General features: G+C 40.7%; 1 protein-coding gene and 1 long non-coding RNA gene across 7 annotated transcripts; one reads left to right on the top strand and one right to left on the bottom strand.

The window, feature by feature from the left end:
- Positions 1 to 209: 209 nt before the first annotated feature.
- On the bottom strand, positions 210 to 15,650 carry LOC123976406. 4 transcript variants are annotated; one of them, XR_006826352.1, is made up of 7 exons: positions 12,681 to 15,650; positions 11,298 to 11,638; positions 10,634 to 10,795; positions 9,790 to 9,882; positions 9,097 to 9,253; positions 7,837 to 8,771; positions 210 to 1,086 (listed from the first exon to the last, which is right to left on the bottom strand). It is a non-coding gene; the product is annotated as an uncharacterized LOC123976406 (long non-coding RNA). The 4 variants fall into 4 exon arrangements; XR_006826353.1 differs by lacking the exon at positions 210 to 1,086 and having other exon boundaries at positions 5,714 to 8,771; positions 12,681 to 12,764; positions 14,201 to 15,644; XR_006826350.1 differs by lacking the exon at positions 7,837 to 8,771 and having other exon boundaries at positions 217 to 1,086; positions 12,681 to 15,637.
- Positions 2,028 to 16,097, top strand: LOC123976397 (vascular endothelial growth factor C-like). Of its 3 annotated transcripts, XM_046058541.1 has the most exons (9): positions 2,028 to 2,836; positions 3,009 to 3,097; positions 7,927 to 8,179; positions 8,543 to 8,733; positions 9,125 to 9,255; positions 9,351 to 9,448; positions 10,663 to 10,797; positions 11,349 to 11,550; positions 14,572 to 16,097. In XM_046058541.1, exons 1-9 carry the CDS (start codon positions 2,806 to 2,808, stop codon positions 14,681 to 14,683), a joined length of 1,242 nt encoding a protein of 413 aa, XP_045914497.1. In that variant the 5' UTR covers positions 2,028 to 2,805; the 3' UTR covers positions 14,684 to 16,097. The 3 variants fall into 3 exon arrangements, with proteins under 3 accessions (XP_045914497.1, XP_045914507.1, XP_045914487.1); XM_046058551.1 differs by having other exon boundaries at positions 2,028 to 3,097; XM_046058531.1 differs by lacking the exons at positions 2,028 to 2,836; positions 3,009 to 3,097 and adding an exon at positions 3,108 to 5,233.
- The last annotated feature ends 1,893 nt before the right edge of the window (positions 16,098 to 17,990 follow it).

Below are 17,990 nucleotides of genomic sequence, written 5' to 3'. Positions count from 1 at the left end.
AATATTTCAGCTGTAACTATGAGAGCAACCAGTCTCAGTTAGATTAACTGGATTTTGAGCAGGTTCATAAATTTCATCTGTCACAGACATGGCAGCTGTTTCACAAACAAAACACTGATTTCTGGGAATGAAAGCAGTTATCACAGTTTACAACTTCATCTAGCTTTTTCCAAACCTTTTTGTGTTAGGACTGTATTAACAGTACATTCCAGTAAGACAATTCAAGACAGCTATAATGTGTCACATTTTCCAAGGTGTGCACCTGTATTAAAAGCAGTTTCACTTGGTTATTGACAGGTGACAGAATCATTTTAAAGGAAAAACGCCCTGTAAGCCCGGGGGTGAAGACCCCCCAAGAGGATGCAAGATAAGCTGAATAGGAAAGAAAAGATGTGTCTCTTTTACAACAAATTATGCCATTTTATTTTATTATTTTAGACTTTCCATAACTTGGCTTTTGCTCATGGTTTAGTTGTGTTCGGTTTGTTGTCAGGATCATGGTCAATAAATATTTAATCAGCGAGGTTTAAATTCCCCCTTTAGCCCCCATGGAAACGGCTAATCCTTTCCTCTTACACGGATAAACCAAATGCCACCTCCTACATCATCAGAGTTAATTTCCAAGTGCAAGGTGATCTGCTTTCTCATTTTAAACGTAAACATTTTGACCTTCAAAAACATCATAGACTTCTGTTGAACAAGATAAGGCCTGGCGTTACAAACTGATAAACGTCCATCTTTATCGTCTGTAATCCTGTGCTCTGAGCTACCATGATGAAATGGAGAAAGCAATGACTGGAATGTGGAATTTGGTTGCATGGATTTCAACACATAAAGCGTACTGCAAGCAGACACTTGCCACCGTGTGCGTGCATGTGTGTGCGGGGGTGTGCGTCTTTAATCCTCGAAAAGGCTGGCAGTGACTGGCCCAAAAATCGGATGTTTTCCAGTCGAGCGTTTCCCAGACACACCTTTCTCCCTCCTCCTCCTCGTCAGCCTCCTGTCTCTCCTCTTCTTCGTCGTCGTCTTTTCACGTCTGTCTGTCTTCCCATAATTTATGTTGCAGTTGTCGGTAACTACTTTGCCCTGGGAGAGGAAAAAAAAACAAACATAATTTAGTCAGAGAAGTAAGACCCCTCTGCTGTTCACCCCTTCTTACCCTCCCCTCCTCATCCTCCATGACACGCAGACACACACATGCCCGCAGCCTTGGGGCAGTATAGTTAGGGAGGTATGCAAAGTTTGTCATTTTTAGGACCTTGAACGGCCAAACCAGAGGGACAAAGAGCAAGAACAGGGGTGAGAGGGGGGAGGGAAAAAAGACAAGGATGGAGCTCGATGAGAGTGTAAAGGAGTAAAGGCAGAAAAGGTGTCTGAAGCTGCAGGTGTGTGCTCAATTTGTGGCTTTTTTTCTGTCTCTGTCTCTCTCACACACACACACGCATGCACACACAGTCTTGACATTGAAATAGCGCTTACTGAGGTGAAGAGAAAGCAGCAGGAATCGGAGGGGGAAGCTGACATAAAGCAGCAAGCGCAGAGGGAGAGAGACAGCAAAGGTATTAGCAGCTCATAAAAAGGCACTTAGAGCTGTAGTTAAGTAAGTCACACATTCATCACTGCTGGGCTGCCACTGAACACACACATTTTTTAAAGTCTCGCCGGCAGCTGCTCCCATTATGAGGGATTACAAAGATGGAAGGACAAAGATAACGAATGTGTTAGAAAGGGAAGAGTGATAAGGTTTTTTTGTCTGAGAGAATGTCTCTGAAAATTTGGGGCAAAAATAACCTCTCCAGTAAAGTTAAATCACATAAAAAGAGAATAATGGCATGTGTTAAGAGAGAGTGTGTCAGTGCCAGACACTGTATAGCCTGCAATTTCTAGTGGGGGCTTGGGGGGGTGTAGTGTATTTATATAGCTATAATGCACGAATCATCTCTTTCAAATCCTTCACTCCGCCCACAAGATACAATCCTTCCATTCTTGTATTTTTTCCCATTCACTCCACCAGGAGGTCTATGAGCAGGACGTACATTCACTGTGTTTGGACAAGAACTTAATACCAAAAGCTGGACACTTTTCTTTTAAACCTCCTGCTTGCTTTATAAAACTCCATTCGGGAGCAGGATTTGGAATTAGCTCTTCCTCTTTTTTTTTTTTTCTATCTCTCTCTCTCTCTCTCTCACTTTGATGCTTTTGTAAGGATCAGGAGCCTGACAGAAAAAGTTGTGACAGATTTAGAAAGCGGCAAAAAAAAAAGAGTGAGTGCGAGACAGACAGAGAGCTTTGCCCCGGAGGTTTCTGAAGAAGAAAGAGGAGACAGATAAAGAGGCAGCAATAATCTGAGAGAGAGGGAGGGAGACAGAGGGAGGGAAGAGCACAGCTGTTGTGTAAAGAGAAAATATAGATAAAGAAACGCGAGGAGGTGCACAAGAGTGAAGGGCGAGGAGAAGAGGCTGAGGAGGACAACAGAGTCTGGAAAGAAAAAGGGACATACATGGGAGAGTCTGCAAATAAAAGACAGAGAGTGAGGAATAAAACATGTTGACGGTCAAGAAAGACGCAGAGAGAAGAAACACTGAAGGGATAAAAGAGCAAACAGAGACAAATCTGAAGAAGTGAACAGACACCTGACATCAAATTGGCAGTGAGAATGGAGGCGCAGCAAGACAGGAGGAGAGACTTCCTCTGAAGTGACAGAAAACGGAGCTGGGTTTGACGACTTCCTCATCATGTTTTATTCAGCTGGTCTCCCAAATTCAAACAACCTGAGCCAGAAGAGCAACTTCGTCCCAGGATAGAATGGAGAGAGGAGCAAAGAGATACCTGCCGAGTCTGTGATACCCTCCTGCTCCTCCTTTTCCTCCTCTTCACCTCAGACTCGTCTACCTTCCTCTTCTCCTTCCTTTTCTTTCCCTTTACATCCAGATTTAAATTCACTCACTTCCTCCTCCTCTGTCCTGATATCTTCTCTCCTCTCCATCTCCTCACTATGTGGATGCCAGCTTTGCTCCTATGGATTCTTAATATCAGCAATTTGTGCTCAGGACAAGACTATCCGGACTATTACCAAACTGGAGACATGGGCACAGAGGTGAGACATTTCATTTCTCCATCATCTATATAAACGTGTGCTTGGCCTGAACTCAAATACTGCTGTGAAACTTGGCTTTAGACCAAACTCCTGAGGATTTTCACCAACTTCTACAGCTTTTAAATGAGTGTCTACTACTGGTTACAAACATGTGACATATTCAAATCTGTCAAAAGAAATTTGAATAAATGAGTGGAGAGAGATTTTTTTTTAAATGCAGATGCTTCCATACAAGGCACAAGGTATGAAAGAAGTCTCTCAATCTCAACCCAACTGAACCCCTATATGATATTTCTCATTATGTTTTTGGAAGAATGCCAAGTAAAGTAAAGCTCTGTTCATTCAGGACGTCTCATTGAGATCAAGAGGGACCAGACAAACAAAGTAGGCATATTCAACATCTTGGGACAATTCATTCACACAATGATCCTCTCAGGGGTTTATGGCGGCTGCATGAGCACACAGAATATCTCTATAATCCAATGTAGAGAGGATAGAGTGTTACATGGTGGTTTTTGTAACATTAGCATAGCATTATTCCGTTATAAGAATCCAATTCAAATTTTTAGTTTTTCAGTGAGAGTTTTGTAGAGCAATCTTCCATATAACTAAACAAACATTTATAATGCTGTGATATAGCTATTAGGTTTACATCAGGAGTACAGCTTGGAGAGGGAATATCAAAGCTCTGTGCTCTTGTGAAATGTAAATTTGAGTTTAGAACAAGCTTTAAATTAATAAAAGACATGAGGAGGTGGTTAAGCAGACTGTAACCTGTTTTGCAGTAAAGCTGATGGCATACAAGATGGTATCGTCAGCATAAAAACAGACATTGTAATGCTCAGTTGAAAATAAATATGTATATATATGTATAGAGTACATAGCAAGGGACTAAATGTTGATCCTTGTGGGACACCATTGACTTGATTTCACACTATCTGCAACAATAGCCCAAACCAGACAGATATAATGTGAACCAGGTGTAAGCAGAATTATCAGAACCAATGGAACAGCAGCTTATTTAGCTAAATATTATGTTCAACAGTATCAAAAGCCTTGGACAGATCTGCAAAGAGTGCAGCACAATGTTGCTTGACACTAAGTGAGTTATCCACAACACCAGCTGCAGAAGTTATTCTGTTACAAGCAGGTTTAAAGCCTGACTGCTGTGGAGAAAGGATATTATTTTCCTGAGTTGACAAGTGATACAACAGGGAAGCTTAGATATAGGCTGACTTCTGCTACGGTCAATAACCACATTTGTCTAATGTGTTCATCCCACTATCTTTAAGATGCCTTATGGTGTTAATCCCGTTAACAGGTATTTCCTTAAATATACATTTTAATAAAGCAAATTATCATTATTATAATGAACTAAATTAACTGCCTTCAAGTAGTAACGCAATCAATCTGATTGACCATTAAAGCAATTAAAGTGAGTTTCATTTTAGTCCCAGCTTATACAAGTAGTGCCAAACATGTTTCCTTTTTTTTTTTTTTTCTGTGATGTCATTTCAAACAATAGCACAGTTCTGTGTAAATGACATGATCTGTAAATGCTGTTTATGTGTCAGCCAGGAAATTATTTGGTGCCAGCTCTTCTTCGGCACTTCTGACTGATGGGTTTTTCTGTGGAAGTGTCTCTGTGGTTAAGTTAAAAGCTTCCTTGTCAACATCTGTAAAAGCAGTGAGTAACAATTGCTTCAGACAGAAGATCTTTATACTGGAAGACAGAGGGAGTGACAAAAGCATGGGTGTGTACATGCGCATGTGTCTGTGTGCCAGCAGTTCAAACAATTCCACAGCACTGGCCATTCGTCCGTCATGACCTCATAGTCCCACGGTGATGACCTCATGTCATGTGATCACTTAACACAAATGAGAGAGACAGAGAGAGAGAAAAGAAAAAGAGAATCTGGGAAGGATGGAAGAATGGACTTTGTCATGGTTTTTCTTCTATTGAAATTGTATTGTTACACTTGTACATGTATTTTTAGTCATGTCTCTAAACTACAACAGCCGTGTGACAGTGATATGGAGGCTTCAGTGGTAAATAGCCTGAGCTCAAATACTAAAACCTGGCCAAAGAGAAGATTCTCCTGGAAAACTAGGTGTGTAGATCAAAAATGTTACAAGGTAAATATACTGGCAACTTTGTGTTCTACTCCAAATCATTCTAACTGTAAAGCTGGATTATATTTGTGAAGCTATGACTTAGCCAGCAAAAGTAAAACAACCTACGTTCAAAGGCAAGTCACTATCTTTGTCAGGAGTAACGTCAAGATCATGTTGTTTTTAGCTGGGCTATTAAAGAACTTTGTTAGGCGACATGTTGACTAAAATTCAATGCATTTAGCTGTTTATAACCATTGTCGAAATAGACAATGGCAGGGTTACATCACCTGAAAGCCATTTTTGTCTAAAAAAGGAGGATGAGGAGAATGAAAAATGTACTGAATGGGCCACTATTTTTTGTCCATGCTAGCAGCTACTGGATGGACTCATTACTTTTCCTGCAGCACCACTGTGGTTTTGGGTGAAATATCTCTGTAATGGGCAGCTGAGTGCAGAAGTGGGGAACTGAGGTGTGGACCCAAATGCAGACTGTAGGCAAGGTGCAGTACAAATAAAGATTTATTAAAACAAAAACTAAGCAGCCTTACGCTGGGAGTACAGCGGCAAATGTTCAAACAAAACTTAATCCAAAGGGAGGAATCCAAGAACAGGTACAATCCACAAAGTAATCCAAAAAAAAAACACCGGGACAGGACAGAACACTCAGCACATACAAGGACATTACGAACACTGAACACAACTGAGGACAATATATACACAGGCAAACGAGCAGGGAGGGAAGCACAGCTGAAACACATCAGGTAATCAACAACAGGAACAAAGGTAGACAAGAACACCCGGCACAGAAGATTACAAAATAAAACAGGAAGTAAAGTACTCCGGAACACATGAGGACAGATCTACCAAAGTAAAACACAAAACATGGAAAGACTGCAAAATCAGGGCATGGACAGAGTCCGGCCCAAACAGGAGGCCTACACTAAAACATGGAGACATAAGACTAAGGACAAAGGACATAAGACACAGACCAAAATAATAAAACATAGAAGTACACAGACCAGGAAAAACACTAAACATGAACTAAAGCACACAACTAAGAACTAAAACGCAGGACTAAGAACTAAGATAAGAGACAAGACAGATTAAGAAACTTCAACATGCGAATGAACAAAAGACTAGATTAAGCTACAAAACCCCAAACATGACAAGATCAAATAAAGCTTACAGAACACAGAACACAAAACCAAACCTATTAACACAGACTAAACAGGAAAAACATGAACACACAACCAAATCCTTACAATCTCAACAACTATCAGATGGATTGTCATGAAATTTGGTGCACACATTCATTCGGATTCATGCCCCCCGTCAAAAGCTTACTTTGTTTATAGCTTTGTTTTATGACTAAATAATTACTGTTCCCATCAGATGGTTAACATGGTAAACAATATACCTCCTATATTAGCATGTTAGCACTGCCATTGTGAGCATGCTGATGTTAGCTTTTAGCTCCCCAGTGCACGCACCACAGTGTACATTTGTGTGAGGCACAAACAGAAAGGGGAGGAAGAAAATTTGATGGATGGAAAGAAACAGAAAGGGAGGGGGGCAGAGAGAGAGTGAGTGAGAGAGAGAAAGATAAAGGGAAAAGACTGATAACAACAGAGATCTGGTTTCTGTTTTGGTAATGCCAGCTGTACCAGTTTGCCCCTGCTCAGCCTGGGAAACTAAACAACCACCCTCGCTCCCAGGAGGAAGAATTAATATGTGACACTCAAACAACCCTGCAGCAACTCCCTGCTGACATTTAGTCCCCACAGATGAAAGAGGCCCCTATCAGCCAATCTGTAACACAATTAACCTTTTATCTTTCATCTACTGTATGTACACAGAGTAGAACAGAATCGTCCATCATGACGGCAGAAAAACCGTTATGGGGATGACTCATAGCAGGAATGGTTTATAGAACAATACCTACCGTAAACTGAGACTTCCTGCATGGACCATAAAGCCCTTTTTGTCCCATAATAATATTAATAATAAGATGGGTGTTGGCTGAGCTGACAATCTGCAGTCTGTTTGGTCAATATAAGCAGGCCTAATGCTGCCTTTAACTCCTTAGACGCTCTTACGTAGGACACTCGATAAAACAAAAAAAAGGACTTGGAAAATACAGAAAACCCAAATGTAGCACAAAATCAAACCCCATAGGTAAACTAAGTCAGATTACAGCGTCTTGCTCAAGGGCACTGCGACAGCAGGGCAGGTAATCAAATTTTTATCACATTGCCTTAGGTGACGTTTAAAATGCAGAGTGCAGAGAGAACTGCTATGAAAGGGAGCCCCAAAAAAGGCAGTAATAGTGAAAGAATAGCGTTAAGAAAAATCACCTCAGCTTTCTTGTGTACTTGAACGCAACTATCTGTGTGTGTGTGTGTGTGTGTGTGTGTGTGTGTGTGTGTGTGTGTGTGTAGGTGAGGAGAGGACACATGTACCCATAATAAGTAACAGTAGCCAACAGCAACATGTTACAACACATTGGTAGCTGAGGTATTCACTGTTTATCCAGCTCAAACCAGCAATGCTGACACTTTAAATTCTACAGCATGTAATAGTTTTCCGTCAAAAAACACGAACTCTGAAAATTTTATCTCCTTAACTTTTAACTTTTCCTTAATTTTTCTCCTCTTGGTGACGCTTTGTGGCATCATATGAAGAAAAGTCTATATGTTTTTTTCCCCGTCTTCCAGGCTCCTGCGTTCTCAGATGACCAGCCCAGTTTAAAGACAGTGACAAGTGTGGATCAGCTTTTGCAGCTTATATACCCCGAATACAGTTTGCTGCAGAACTGCCTGAGGAAGAAATCATGGCATGCCTCCTCTTCCTCCTCTTCCCCTTCTTTTTCCAGCTCCTCAGCAAGCCCTTTAGTCCACTCTAACGATGAGGATCTGTGGGGTCAGCCGAGGGAGGAGCCTCTTTACAAAGTGGACGGGACTTTGGGAGGTAAACATAGAGATACTTTGTACAAGATTTCAGTTGCCATTGCTTGAATTTAGAGCAAACTAGTGGTTTCTGAGAAAAGACATTTGAATGCAAGGTGCAACAATCAAGCTCTTAGTGAAAAACTGTTTAGATCTAAGATCTCATGTTTAAACACTAGAGTGTACAGCCACACAGATTTCATTGCACTAGAGACAGACAAAAACAGGTGGTAAATGAAAAAAAATTTTAGAGAAAAGTTGGAAACAAGACTGAAAAATGAAAACTAGATCCAGTATTGGAGAGTTTGATGAAAAAAGCTCTCTTGTATTCGGATTCAGAGTGTCAGCAAATAAAACCCTGTTGCTTAATCACACATGTTTTCAGTCATCCTAGAGGAGATCCAGCGGACCTCATGCCAGCCCAGAGAGGTGTGTGTTGAGGTCGCCAAAGAATACCCAGAATCCACCAGTCAATTCTACCTCCCTCGCTGTGTGGCGCTGCATCGATGTGGCGGATGCTGCACAAACGAGGCCTTCTACTGCACGAACACAAGTCACACGCTCATCAACAAGACGGTACAGCTGGATTCCCTTCCTTCTTTCTTGTATCTACCCTGTTTAATTCCACGTCAGACACATTTTAGCACTTGCATTATTTAACACTTTCTCACATTATACAAGTGGTATTTTCTCCTCTTCCACCTCAAACTGCCTCAGGAAAGAGGACAGAAACCGCTCTACCCAGTTATGTAATGAGCTCATGTGTATCACAAACCCACCCTACTGCGGCGGGACGCCCTTTGGCTGCAACTGGACATCAAGTCAATACCATACACAGGCGTGCACTGTTGCACAATCTTGCAACCATTACATCAGCTTCTACACTTGTAATACCAGGGTTTTTTAGACAGTTTTGTAAACAATCACACACTCACTCACCTTGAAACTTCGTCTTTCTCCTCGCCAGCTGATGGAACTGTCCCCGCCCAGGATGGATCGCTCCGTCGTCATGGTAACCTTCGTCAACCACACTTCGTGCGAATGCCTCTCCAAGCGGCCACTCCACACCATCATAAGACGAGCCGCAACAGATCACCTGTGAGTGAGAGTGAGGAGTGTGCATTTACAAACAGTAATTTCTCCTGCATTTATAATATGTGTGTGCATGTCTGTGTGTGTGTGTGTGTGTGTAGGTGTTCCCCACCCGAAGTTCCCTGTGCCTCGGGGTCATTATGGGATCCAATGAACTGTGTGTGTGTCCCAACAGACGCCATAAACTACTCAGAGACTGGTGAGTGTGCATGAGTCACGTTGGTAAAATGATTACGTTTCTGCTGTGGCTGTTGCATATTTAGTTAAGATCACACTTCAGGCCTCTAAAACACTTCAAAATAAACAGGAGGGGACACTGCTTTATTTAAATGAGGAAGTCAGATGTAAAGAGCAGGAAGTTTTTTCAGGCCTTGGCTCATTTCAGGTCCTGGTCTGAAACTTTAACAAATAAAAAATAAGCATTAAATGCTAAAAAAGCGGTGACAGAATTTTAAAATTTTAAAAGTCATGAGGATGTCAAACAAGCAACATGCAAAACCTAAATCAAACAGTACGTTGCATTACAAAAACAGGATTTACCTCATGGGTAAAATACTGCAGTCACACAAGTGTGGATAGTGTGCGGCAGGTTCAAGGTGGGACATCTGACACAAGACAGCACAGACTTTAAACCTTGAAAAAAACACAACACCAGGTGATTTCACTGATGGAAGTGGTAAACCACCTGCTGCAGAGTTTACTAGCAATGGAAACTTGCACAAGCTGGTCCCTTCGTAGTGTAAAGCCCCTGCAGTGTTGAGTGCACAAACATGATGTAAACACAAAAAAATGTGCTTTTATTTCTAAAAGTGTGTGTTTAAAAAGCAGATCTTGTTCTCCTGCTGCCCTGTGAACGAGTGAACAGAACTGACAATTCCCAGCTCTGAACGCAGTGTCATCCAAAATGTGGCTACACCTAAACTGAGTAGGTTTTGGGATGTGAGCCAGATTTCGGTTCAAAGGCCTTCTCAAAAACTCCACCACCAAAGCCAGATTATGATGATGATGATGCCTGGGCGGCAAATGAAACAATGTGAAACGACTTCCCCCAGAGGGAATGTTTATTCAACTGTAACATGAGAAGTGAAAGTGTCTTTGTGGCATTTTACTTGTACAATCATGTAGTAAACTACAGTGCCTACCTCTACCTATCTCCAGATACTCTTTTTCTAATAATAAGCTGGCAAACCTTATCTATGACATTGTTTTAAAGAAGAGACTGAAAATAGATACCACTGGGAAGTAGTCTGAATGATTGGAAACACAAATGAGGGGATCACCAAAGTTAGTAGGATTCATCCTCTCGGGGCTATGAACTATTTTGCAGTTCCATAGTTTTCGAGATACAGAAAGCTAAAACAAAGCTGGAAAAACTATTAAATACCATTTTTTTAATTTCCATATGGCTTCCAGAGGCGCTGAACTCAGGTCTGCTGGCTCTCTGCGGGCCCAACAGGGTTCTGGATGAGTCCACCTGCGAGTGCGTCTGTCGAAATGGACTCACCGAGGACAGATGCAATCCAGGCTGGAAACTGGACCACAACACCTGTAAGGAGGGTTATTGAATTTTTTTCACATTATGCTGTTCTAAAGAACTAAAACCCCACAGCCTGGACCACTGCCTGGACCAGTCGGGCAAGTGCACGTCAGGAATGTTGGGAAGATGTGAAGAAACAACAAATGAATGGGAGGGGATACCAGAGTCCTAACATTGGAGTTCTCAAAGTGTAACACCCAATTTACATAATCAGTGCTCATGCCTGATGCCAAAACTACAACAAATATGTCAAAAAATATATGTTTTTCTTAAGCTACATCTAGCCTTGGTTTCCCAAGGATCTATTTACTGTAAATACATCAAACTGCTCAGGGCTGTCATTCTGAAAGCAAGTTGGCAAGAGCGAGCCAGAAATTATAAACATAGGAAGAGGGAAGTTTTGAGAAGTAGGGCTTTATGCAAATACCTACAGTTACAAGTCAGAACCTGACCGCCAAACATTTAGCCCAACAACACAGAGAGAGTCACACAATGCAATTCATTAAATTACCTGTATGTTTTTTTTCTTTCCCGGTTTATGTTAAACTCTTTCTTCTCTCAGGCGAATGCCAGTGTGAAGGTCAAGGTGAGGGGAAATGGTGCCCCATTGGCCAGCGGTGGGATGAAGAGCTGTGTGGCTGCGTGTGCGCTGCGGAGTGCCCCGGGAATCAGCCCCTTAACCCCGACACCTGCCTGTGTCAGTGCAGAGAGAGCCCACAGTCATGTCTGCGGCAGGGCAGAAAGTTCAACTCCAACTCCTGCAGGTAGGCGCTCAAGAAGGCCGGGAGTCTGTCCTCGGCTTGGTTTCAAGTGTCCTTGGAACAAACACTGTATTCCACAGCTCTGCACTCCCTGTGGAAAGGGGCAAGCAACAAGAGAATGTCTCCTTTGGGGGATGAAATTATCCCAAGTATCCACATTCTGGGTCTCTGCCAAGTAGATCCTTAACTATTAGAACCCCCTCTGCCCTAAGCCAAAAAAGCAAATAAGCAACAACAAACATTTTATCTTGTGTCTGTATGGGGAACAACATTAATCCTGTACTTTACTGTAAAATGTATTAATGAAAATAATGTGTTTATACACAACTCTAATACAGAGTATCTAAGTCTGGTTTCCAGGTTGTGTCAAAACAGTTCATTCAAGTTATTAGTTCCTCTTTTCCTACTACCACAGTTGCATAAAAAAAAAACTCCATGACCTCATGTAAATCCACAGTTCTGCAAATTTTCCTGCTGCTGTGCTGCACTTGTCCATAACATGAATACTCTCATTCCATTACATAAAGCACAGACTGCCATCTGTGGCCCAGAACACACTCAGGCTAAAGAGTTTTAAGAGAGCAATAGAGGGCAAGTAGCTGATGTAACATGTGCTCTAGGGCCAAAGGACACCCTGATCTCTTGGACAGTGATGACTATCATCAGTACATAGTGTCTTAAAACAAAGATATAATTGTATTGACAATGCTGATTTCAGAACAGGTTTCTACTGGTAAAAGTATACTTTCTTGAATTATAATTTGTATTTCCTCCTCCTTGTTACCAGGCAGTCTGTGGCTAGTGTGTCACTCTTGCGGTTCCTCATTTAATCTGGTTCCCTCTTCAAAGCTAACTCAGTGTTTTGGAACTGTAGCTAAGTACAAGAAAGGTCCTGGGTTACAGTAACTTAAATTTGTGAATTATAGAAGCCGTAATTCAAGAATTATGAAAGCATTTAAGCACAATATAAACTTAAAATTGTTAAATAATTGTGTGTATATATGGTAAAGTTGCCTCAAATCTCCAGTGGACCGCTGCCAAAGCTTGAAAGATTTGTGATGCACCTCTAAATTCTCTACAACTCAAAAGCATAATTTCTGCATGCCAGTTCATTACAGGATCCCTGAACTTACATTGGGAGAGCTGGTCCTGTCTGCTGTGCTTTAGGCGCTAGCTCATCCGGGTCGGCCCTTGGGGTGCCATCACAACTCTTCACCCTGGGAGCTCAGCAAGAGACAGGGGTGAGGAAAGAGTGAGAACCAGAGCTTTGACAGATAGACAGTTAGAGTGGGAAAGCAAGCAAACTCTCAATGGACATGTAAAACATTCCAAACTCGAAAAAGAAAATCTTTCGTTCTCCATTTTCTTTCGTTCGCATGTTTTCATATGACCATTTATGGACACAGGGTGTCTTAAACATTCGGCCATGATTTCAGCTGCGTGTGCGCGTTTTGCATGTGTGTTGCGGTTCCCACAGCAGGCATGCAAGGGATCAACCTTCCTCTGACCCAAGAGGCCTGCGGAGAGACAGACATGGAGACAGGGTGAACTTGATGACAGTGAGCAGAGCAGCCATCAGATAGGCGGGCAGGCTAAGAAATAGATGGAGTGACACAAGGCACAAGGAAAAACATAGCTTTGATAAGAGTGATTTTTAATCAAAGTTCATGGACATATAAACACCAAAGTGACCTTTGATGGCTAAGTGTCCAACTTCAGCTTAAGAGGGCTGAAATAAATACGATATGTACTCAAACTGAGACTCAGAATGAGTTCGATTTTCTTGTTGCAGCCTCCATTTTGACCCATTTTTGTCTGTCCATGTAATCCTTGCAGGTGCAAGTAAAATTAAAATATTTCACAGCTTAAAGTTCCAAATTCTTCAAACTATCCTATTTGTTCAAGTGAAGATTCACACTAATTAAAACTGATTCCACAACATGAACTTGTTCTTTGTAGAGATTATAGTTATTTAGCTAGTAACTATTATAGTATTTAAATATCTACACCCACTAAGGTAACTGCCAGCTGTTGCGTAGGAAAGTACTGTAGCTAACTAGCTAATTAAATAACGCTAACGTTAGCTTGCTAATATAAGACCGACTGTTTTGAAGGAGTTTGATGAAATATGGTTGACAAATCTGACCAGACCTATAGACCAGACACATAAAATGATACATTAAAAATCTTAGGATAAAGGATTAGTAGTTAAGTTAAATGTAATGTTTGTCCCCCTAAAACCAGTTTTTGGAAGTTATGCTACAACTTAGGATGCTACAGTAATATAAGCTAGTATTTTTATCTTTGCTAGCAACAGATTTTCAGTAAAACTAGTCTAACTGTAACTGTGTCGAACTGGTAAAATTACTACTTCTTAAGTTTTAATGGTGCTAATCAGTAAATCACTAATTTGAAACTAGCTAGTGGTATCTGAGAAAGATAAAGATACACAAACTTAGTAGCCTATGGCTTTTTGAATAGCTGGTGTAACCCAATTCAGCTCTTTAATACAGACAAGGCAGTATAGGACATAATTATTCAAGTATGCACAAGATAACTCCTTTTTCCATCATTTGTTTCATCATTTTGTCTATTTTTTATGTTCGATTCAACATCTGGTCACAGGAGGTGGTACAACAGAAGATACACCTACTGTGATTTTGAAGAGGAGTGTTCCCAGAATTTGGCCACATTCCTCCCCTCTCTGGAGAAATACTTTTTACTCACACACAGAATCGCTTGATGCACGCACAAATAAAACTTGGATCAGGGTTTATCCAAAAAGGATGTGAAGATCTGAATAACCAATAGTATCCATGCCAAGAGAATATAATCTCTGCTGTGTTTTCTTTTTATTTCTTCTCTGTTGCTTTCTCCTCCTTCTCTCAACCTCACCCTTCCTTTCCTCCACCCATCTTTCATTTTCTGTCTTTTTCTACTTTGCCTCCTTCTTTCCATCTTTCTCTTGATCTTGCTTTTTCTGGCGTTCTCTTCCATTTTCCTCCTTCTTCTCCCTCTGTCTAGCTGTTACAGGTTGCCCTGCAGAAAACCCAGACCCGTGTGCCCGACTGGTTTTTACTACAGCCCCCAAGTCTGCCAGTGCATCCCCAACTACATGAGGCCTGAGTGGAATTAACCAATCACAGACAGACAGGGGAGCAGATGCCGCCATTTATTGGCCTTCAACTTGAGGTTAGAAACCTTTTGGCCTGACAACAAAGGTACAAGAACAAGGAAGGGCCTCTTGACAGACAGGAGGACAGGAAGGTGGATCTACACATTTACTGGATTACAACAGACTACAAGAAGCATTTGTCTGTGCTCTGGCACAAACGAGGGTGGGAGTGCTTCAAAGTGAGACAAAAAGGCCAAAACAGCCACGTGTATGCAGCAAAACTCATAAAAGTGGAGTTATCTCAGCTGAAAAGAGAAAAGGAGGAGAGATATTTGACTCTCTGGGACTTTTCCCCAACACTAATAACACGATTGTGACTGGAAGCAACCAATCACACCTGGAGACTGCCTAAAAGCACAGCAGCAAGGAATGGGGAAAGGGATGGATCAATCAGACTCTGAGCCAGCGTTCATCCCAGCTGCAACGTGTTTGAGCAAGATATTTAACCACCGACCTGCTGCAGAGGCAACGCTCATGACTGTGTGAAATGGAAAGTGGAATAAAATAATAACAGACCAGACTCCATGCTTTTTGTTTTAAGATTAAATAAGCTGTGGGCAACTTCACACTTTGGCAATATTGAGTCATGAGATATTTAAGAGGTTGAAGGATTTTTTTTAGCAGAATGTAATGTGAAGTTGCCAGAGCCTTATTCTCCCTCTTTTACAGAGGTGCAAACGGTGACAGTATATATTGGTTTTTGGTACAGCGTTCTGATTTTTTCCCTAAGAGTAGAGGTTTATTGCCAGGCCCTGTTCAATTAAATGCTCATTTCAACACTCCCAAACAGCTATTATATCCTCCAGTTTCTACTTGCCTCTACTGAAGTGCTGCTCTTTGAAGATTTCACTCACACACAGCTGAATCCAATCACAATTGATGGGTACACACTTCGGTACATTTCTGTTTCTTCTAGTAATTTAACTTTACACTCTAAGTAATATTATTTGTAAATATTTAAATTTAAAAACTTTTTCATATTTAAAACTGATATTTTGAATCTGGAATCATGTGTTGTAAAATACTGTATTTAAGTCCCTATCATAACTAAATATTGTTTTGGGATGAAACTATTTACATGTCTTTGTACTCCAGCAGTTCTAAATAGCATGGAGAATTTAAATTATGTTCTACATTCTCCATTTTGCCTGCACTGCAAAAGATTGATTTTAACAGCTCATTTAGACACCTAATACAGCTTTGAAAGAATATGATTTTAGGTCTCCGAAATACACTAAATGTTAGGATGAAGATTTGCAGTGTAAAAATGATTGTAGTTTTTGTGCTATATGGATGTAGAGATAAACTGAAACTATTTTATCATGCTACTATTAAGTATTTAAAGTAGTTTTATGGATTAAAAGCCTTAGACTAATATGTTTGTGTCCCTGTTTTGTTAATGTTGTATATTATATGTTTTGACTGGCAGCAACAGCCTGTGAGGAAAAAAGAATGTGTTGTATGTTTTAGTCAAAATATTTAGAACACTTATTATTATTTAGTTTATCATGTCTAACCCCAAAAAAATGCTGCATTGAGTGAAGTAAATTCAAATTCCCCCCGCAGAACAAACCATGCAAGAAATGTTTGACTACCCACTAACCAAACTCTGTAAAATTGTCAAAGTATTTAAAGAAAAGCAACATTTCACATTTTTAGTTTGTCATTTAAAGCAACAACTTTTGCTGAACGCCGGCTACTACGGCTACAAATGATGGTTGCTAAATGCTAAACTATTGCATAGAGATGTTTAGCATTTAGCTGAAATGCTAAGCTATTGTAACAGTAGCACAAGGTGAGTGATAAAGTCAGCTAACTGACTAAGTAATGTGCATTTTACAACTATGTTTACCTAAAGGTAGCTAACATTAGCCACTGTGTGCTACGGTCATAGTAGATCAACAAAGGCTGTAGCAGCAAAACCCCTGAATGTACTGATCGGTGTATTTTATTACCTTTGAATTCAACATTTCATTTCTAAGAGGAGCATAGTGTTATTTTTCCTCTCAAAAGCTACAGTGTCAGTTTACTTTAACTATTCAATTAGGTACATTTTCTGAAAAACTGTATCGCCCTACAATTTGTATAGCCTACTTTATAATGAGTAGGCCTACTGCGGTACTTTCATTTTGTTTTGTTGCATAAAAACAGTCCTATTTAGTCCAACAATTTGAATCAGCCATAAAAAACCCATTACATATGTATACATATGTATAGTGTAGAGTGTTAACTCCTCTCTGCATGCATTTATTATGCCCCCAAATTTCCAGAAATATAAAACATATAATACAATTATAACACATACAACGATCCTGAAATTTGTGACTGCTCCTTTAAAAAAAAACTATTGTCAGTTAACTCTCTGGCAAGTGGAGGATGAGAAATGCACGTTATGTTGCTCATGTTTCAAGTGACAAGCCCAGAGAAAAGTACCTCCACACGTGCGCGCACGCACGCAAACACACACACACCTGTGGGTGGAAACTTGACCCTTCCCATGGTCTCCTGTTTCTTCTTCTCCCTCGTCTCTCTCTCCCTCCATCCGTGTCTACCACAATAAACAATATTGACTCAGATGGAAAACAAAGCGATCGCCTTTCTGTCCAGCCCTGGAGATCGTCTGCCTGTAGAAGTGCTTTGGCATTTGTTTATCTGTATCATTAGCTGATTACAGTGATAAATGGCTGAATGGTAATCACTGCCATCAGCCATAGAAAGCCTCAGCTCCCTAAAACATATTAAATCTCTAATTATTTTAGTAGAATGTGTGAACAACTGTGTCAAATCAAGGCTGTGCAGTTAATATCCAATTTGGCTGCCATACTGACAATGACTGGCAGAAATAGGATTTATTTCAAAGTAACGCTACATGCCATTTTCGAGAAATTGTGCTCATGTTGCCAGAAAATTACCCTGAAATGTCAGTGGAGTTTCAGGCAGTGAGAGTCTGAGGCTACAGTTGGAGAACATCCAGGTCTTTTTAGTGCTTGAAGTTAATAAAAGTCGTGAGCTTCTTCTGTTCTTCAAACTCAAACTGCACAGTGAAAGGAAGTAAGAAAAAGAGAGTGGAGTGGAACTAACTTTTGTCTTGATTGGCAGCCTGTTTCAATCCAGACAATCTGGGAGATTTGCTACATTTTCACTACCCTCACAAGAAAACGCTCAGAGCTTAAGTATTTAAAATGTGCAGACTGGTGCTTTTTGGAGGAGCAGCAGGGGCTTACAGTTAATTACTTTTGTTATTTTGTAAATTAACTGAACTTATTTA

This window comes from Micropterus dolomieu, linkage group LG01, assembly GCF_021292245.1.
Source record: "Micropterus dolomieu isolate WLL.071019.BEF.003 ecotype Adirondacks linkage group LG01, ASM2129224v1, whole genome shotgun sequence".
In the NCBI taxonomy this organism is placed as follows: Eukaryota; Metazoa; Chordata; class Actinopteri; order Centrarchiformes; family Centrarchidae; genus Micropterus; species Micropterus dolomieu.
Note: the sequence above shows the minus strand (reverse complement) of the source record. Positions and strands in the feature narration are given on the sequence as shown.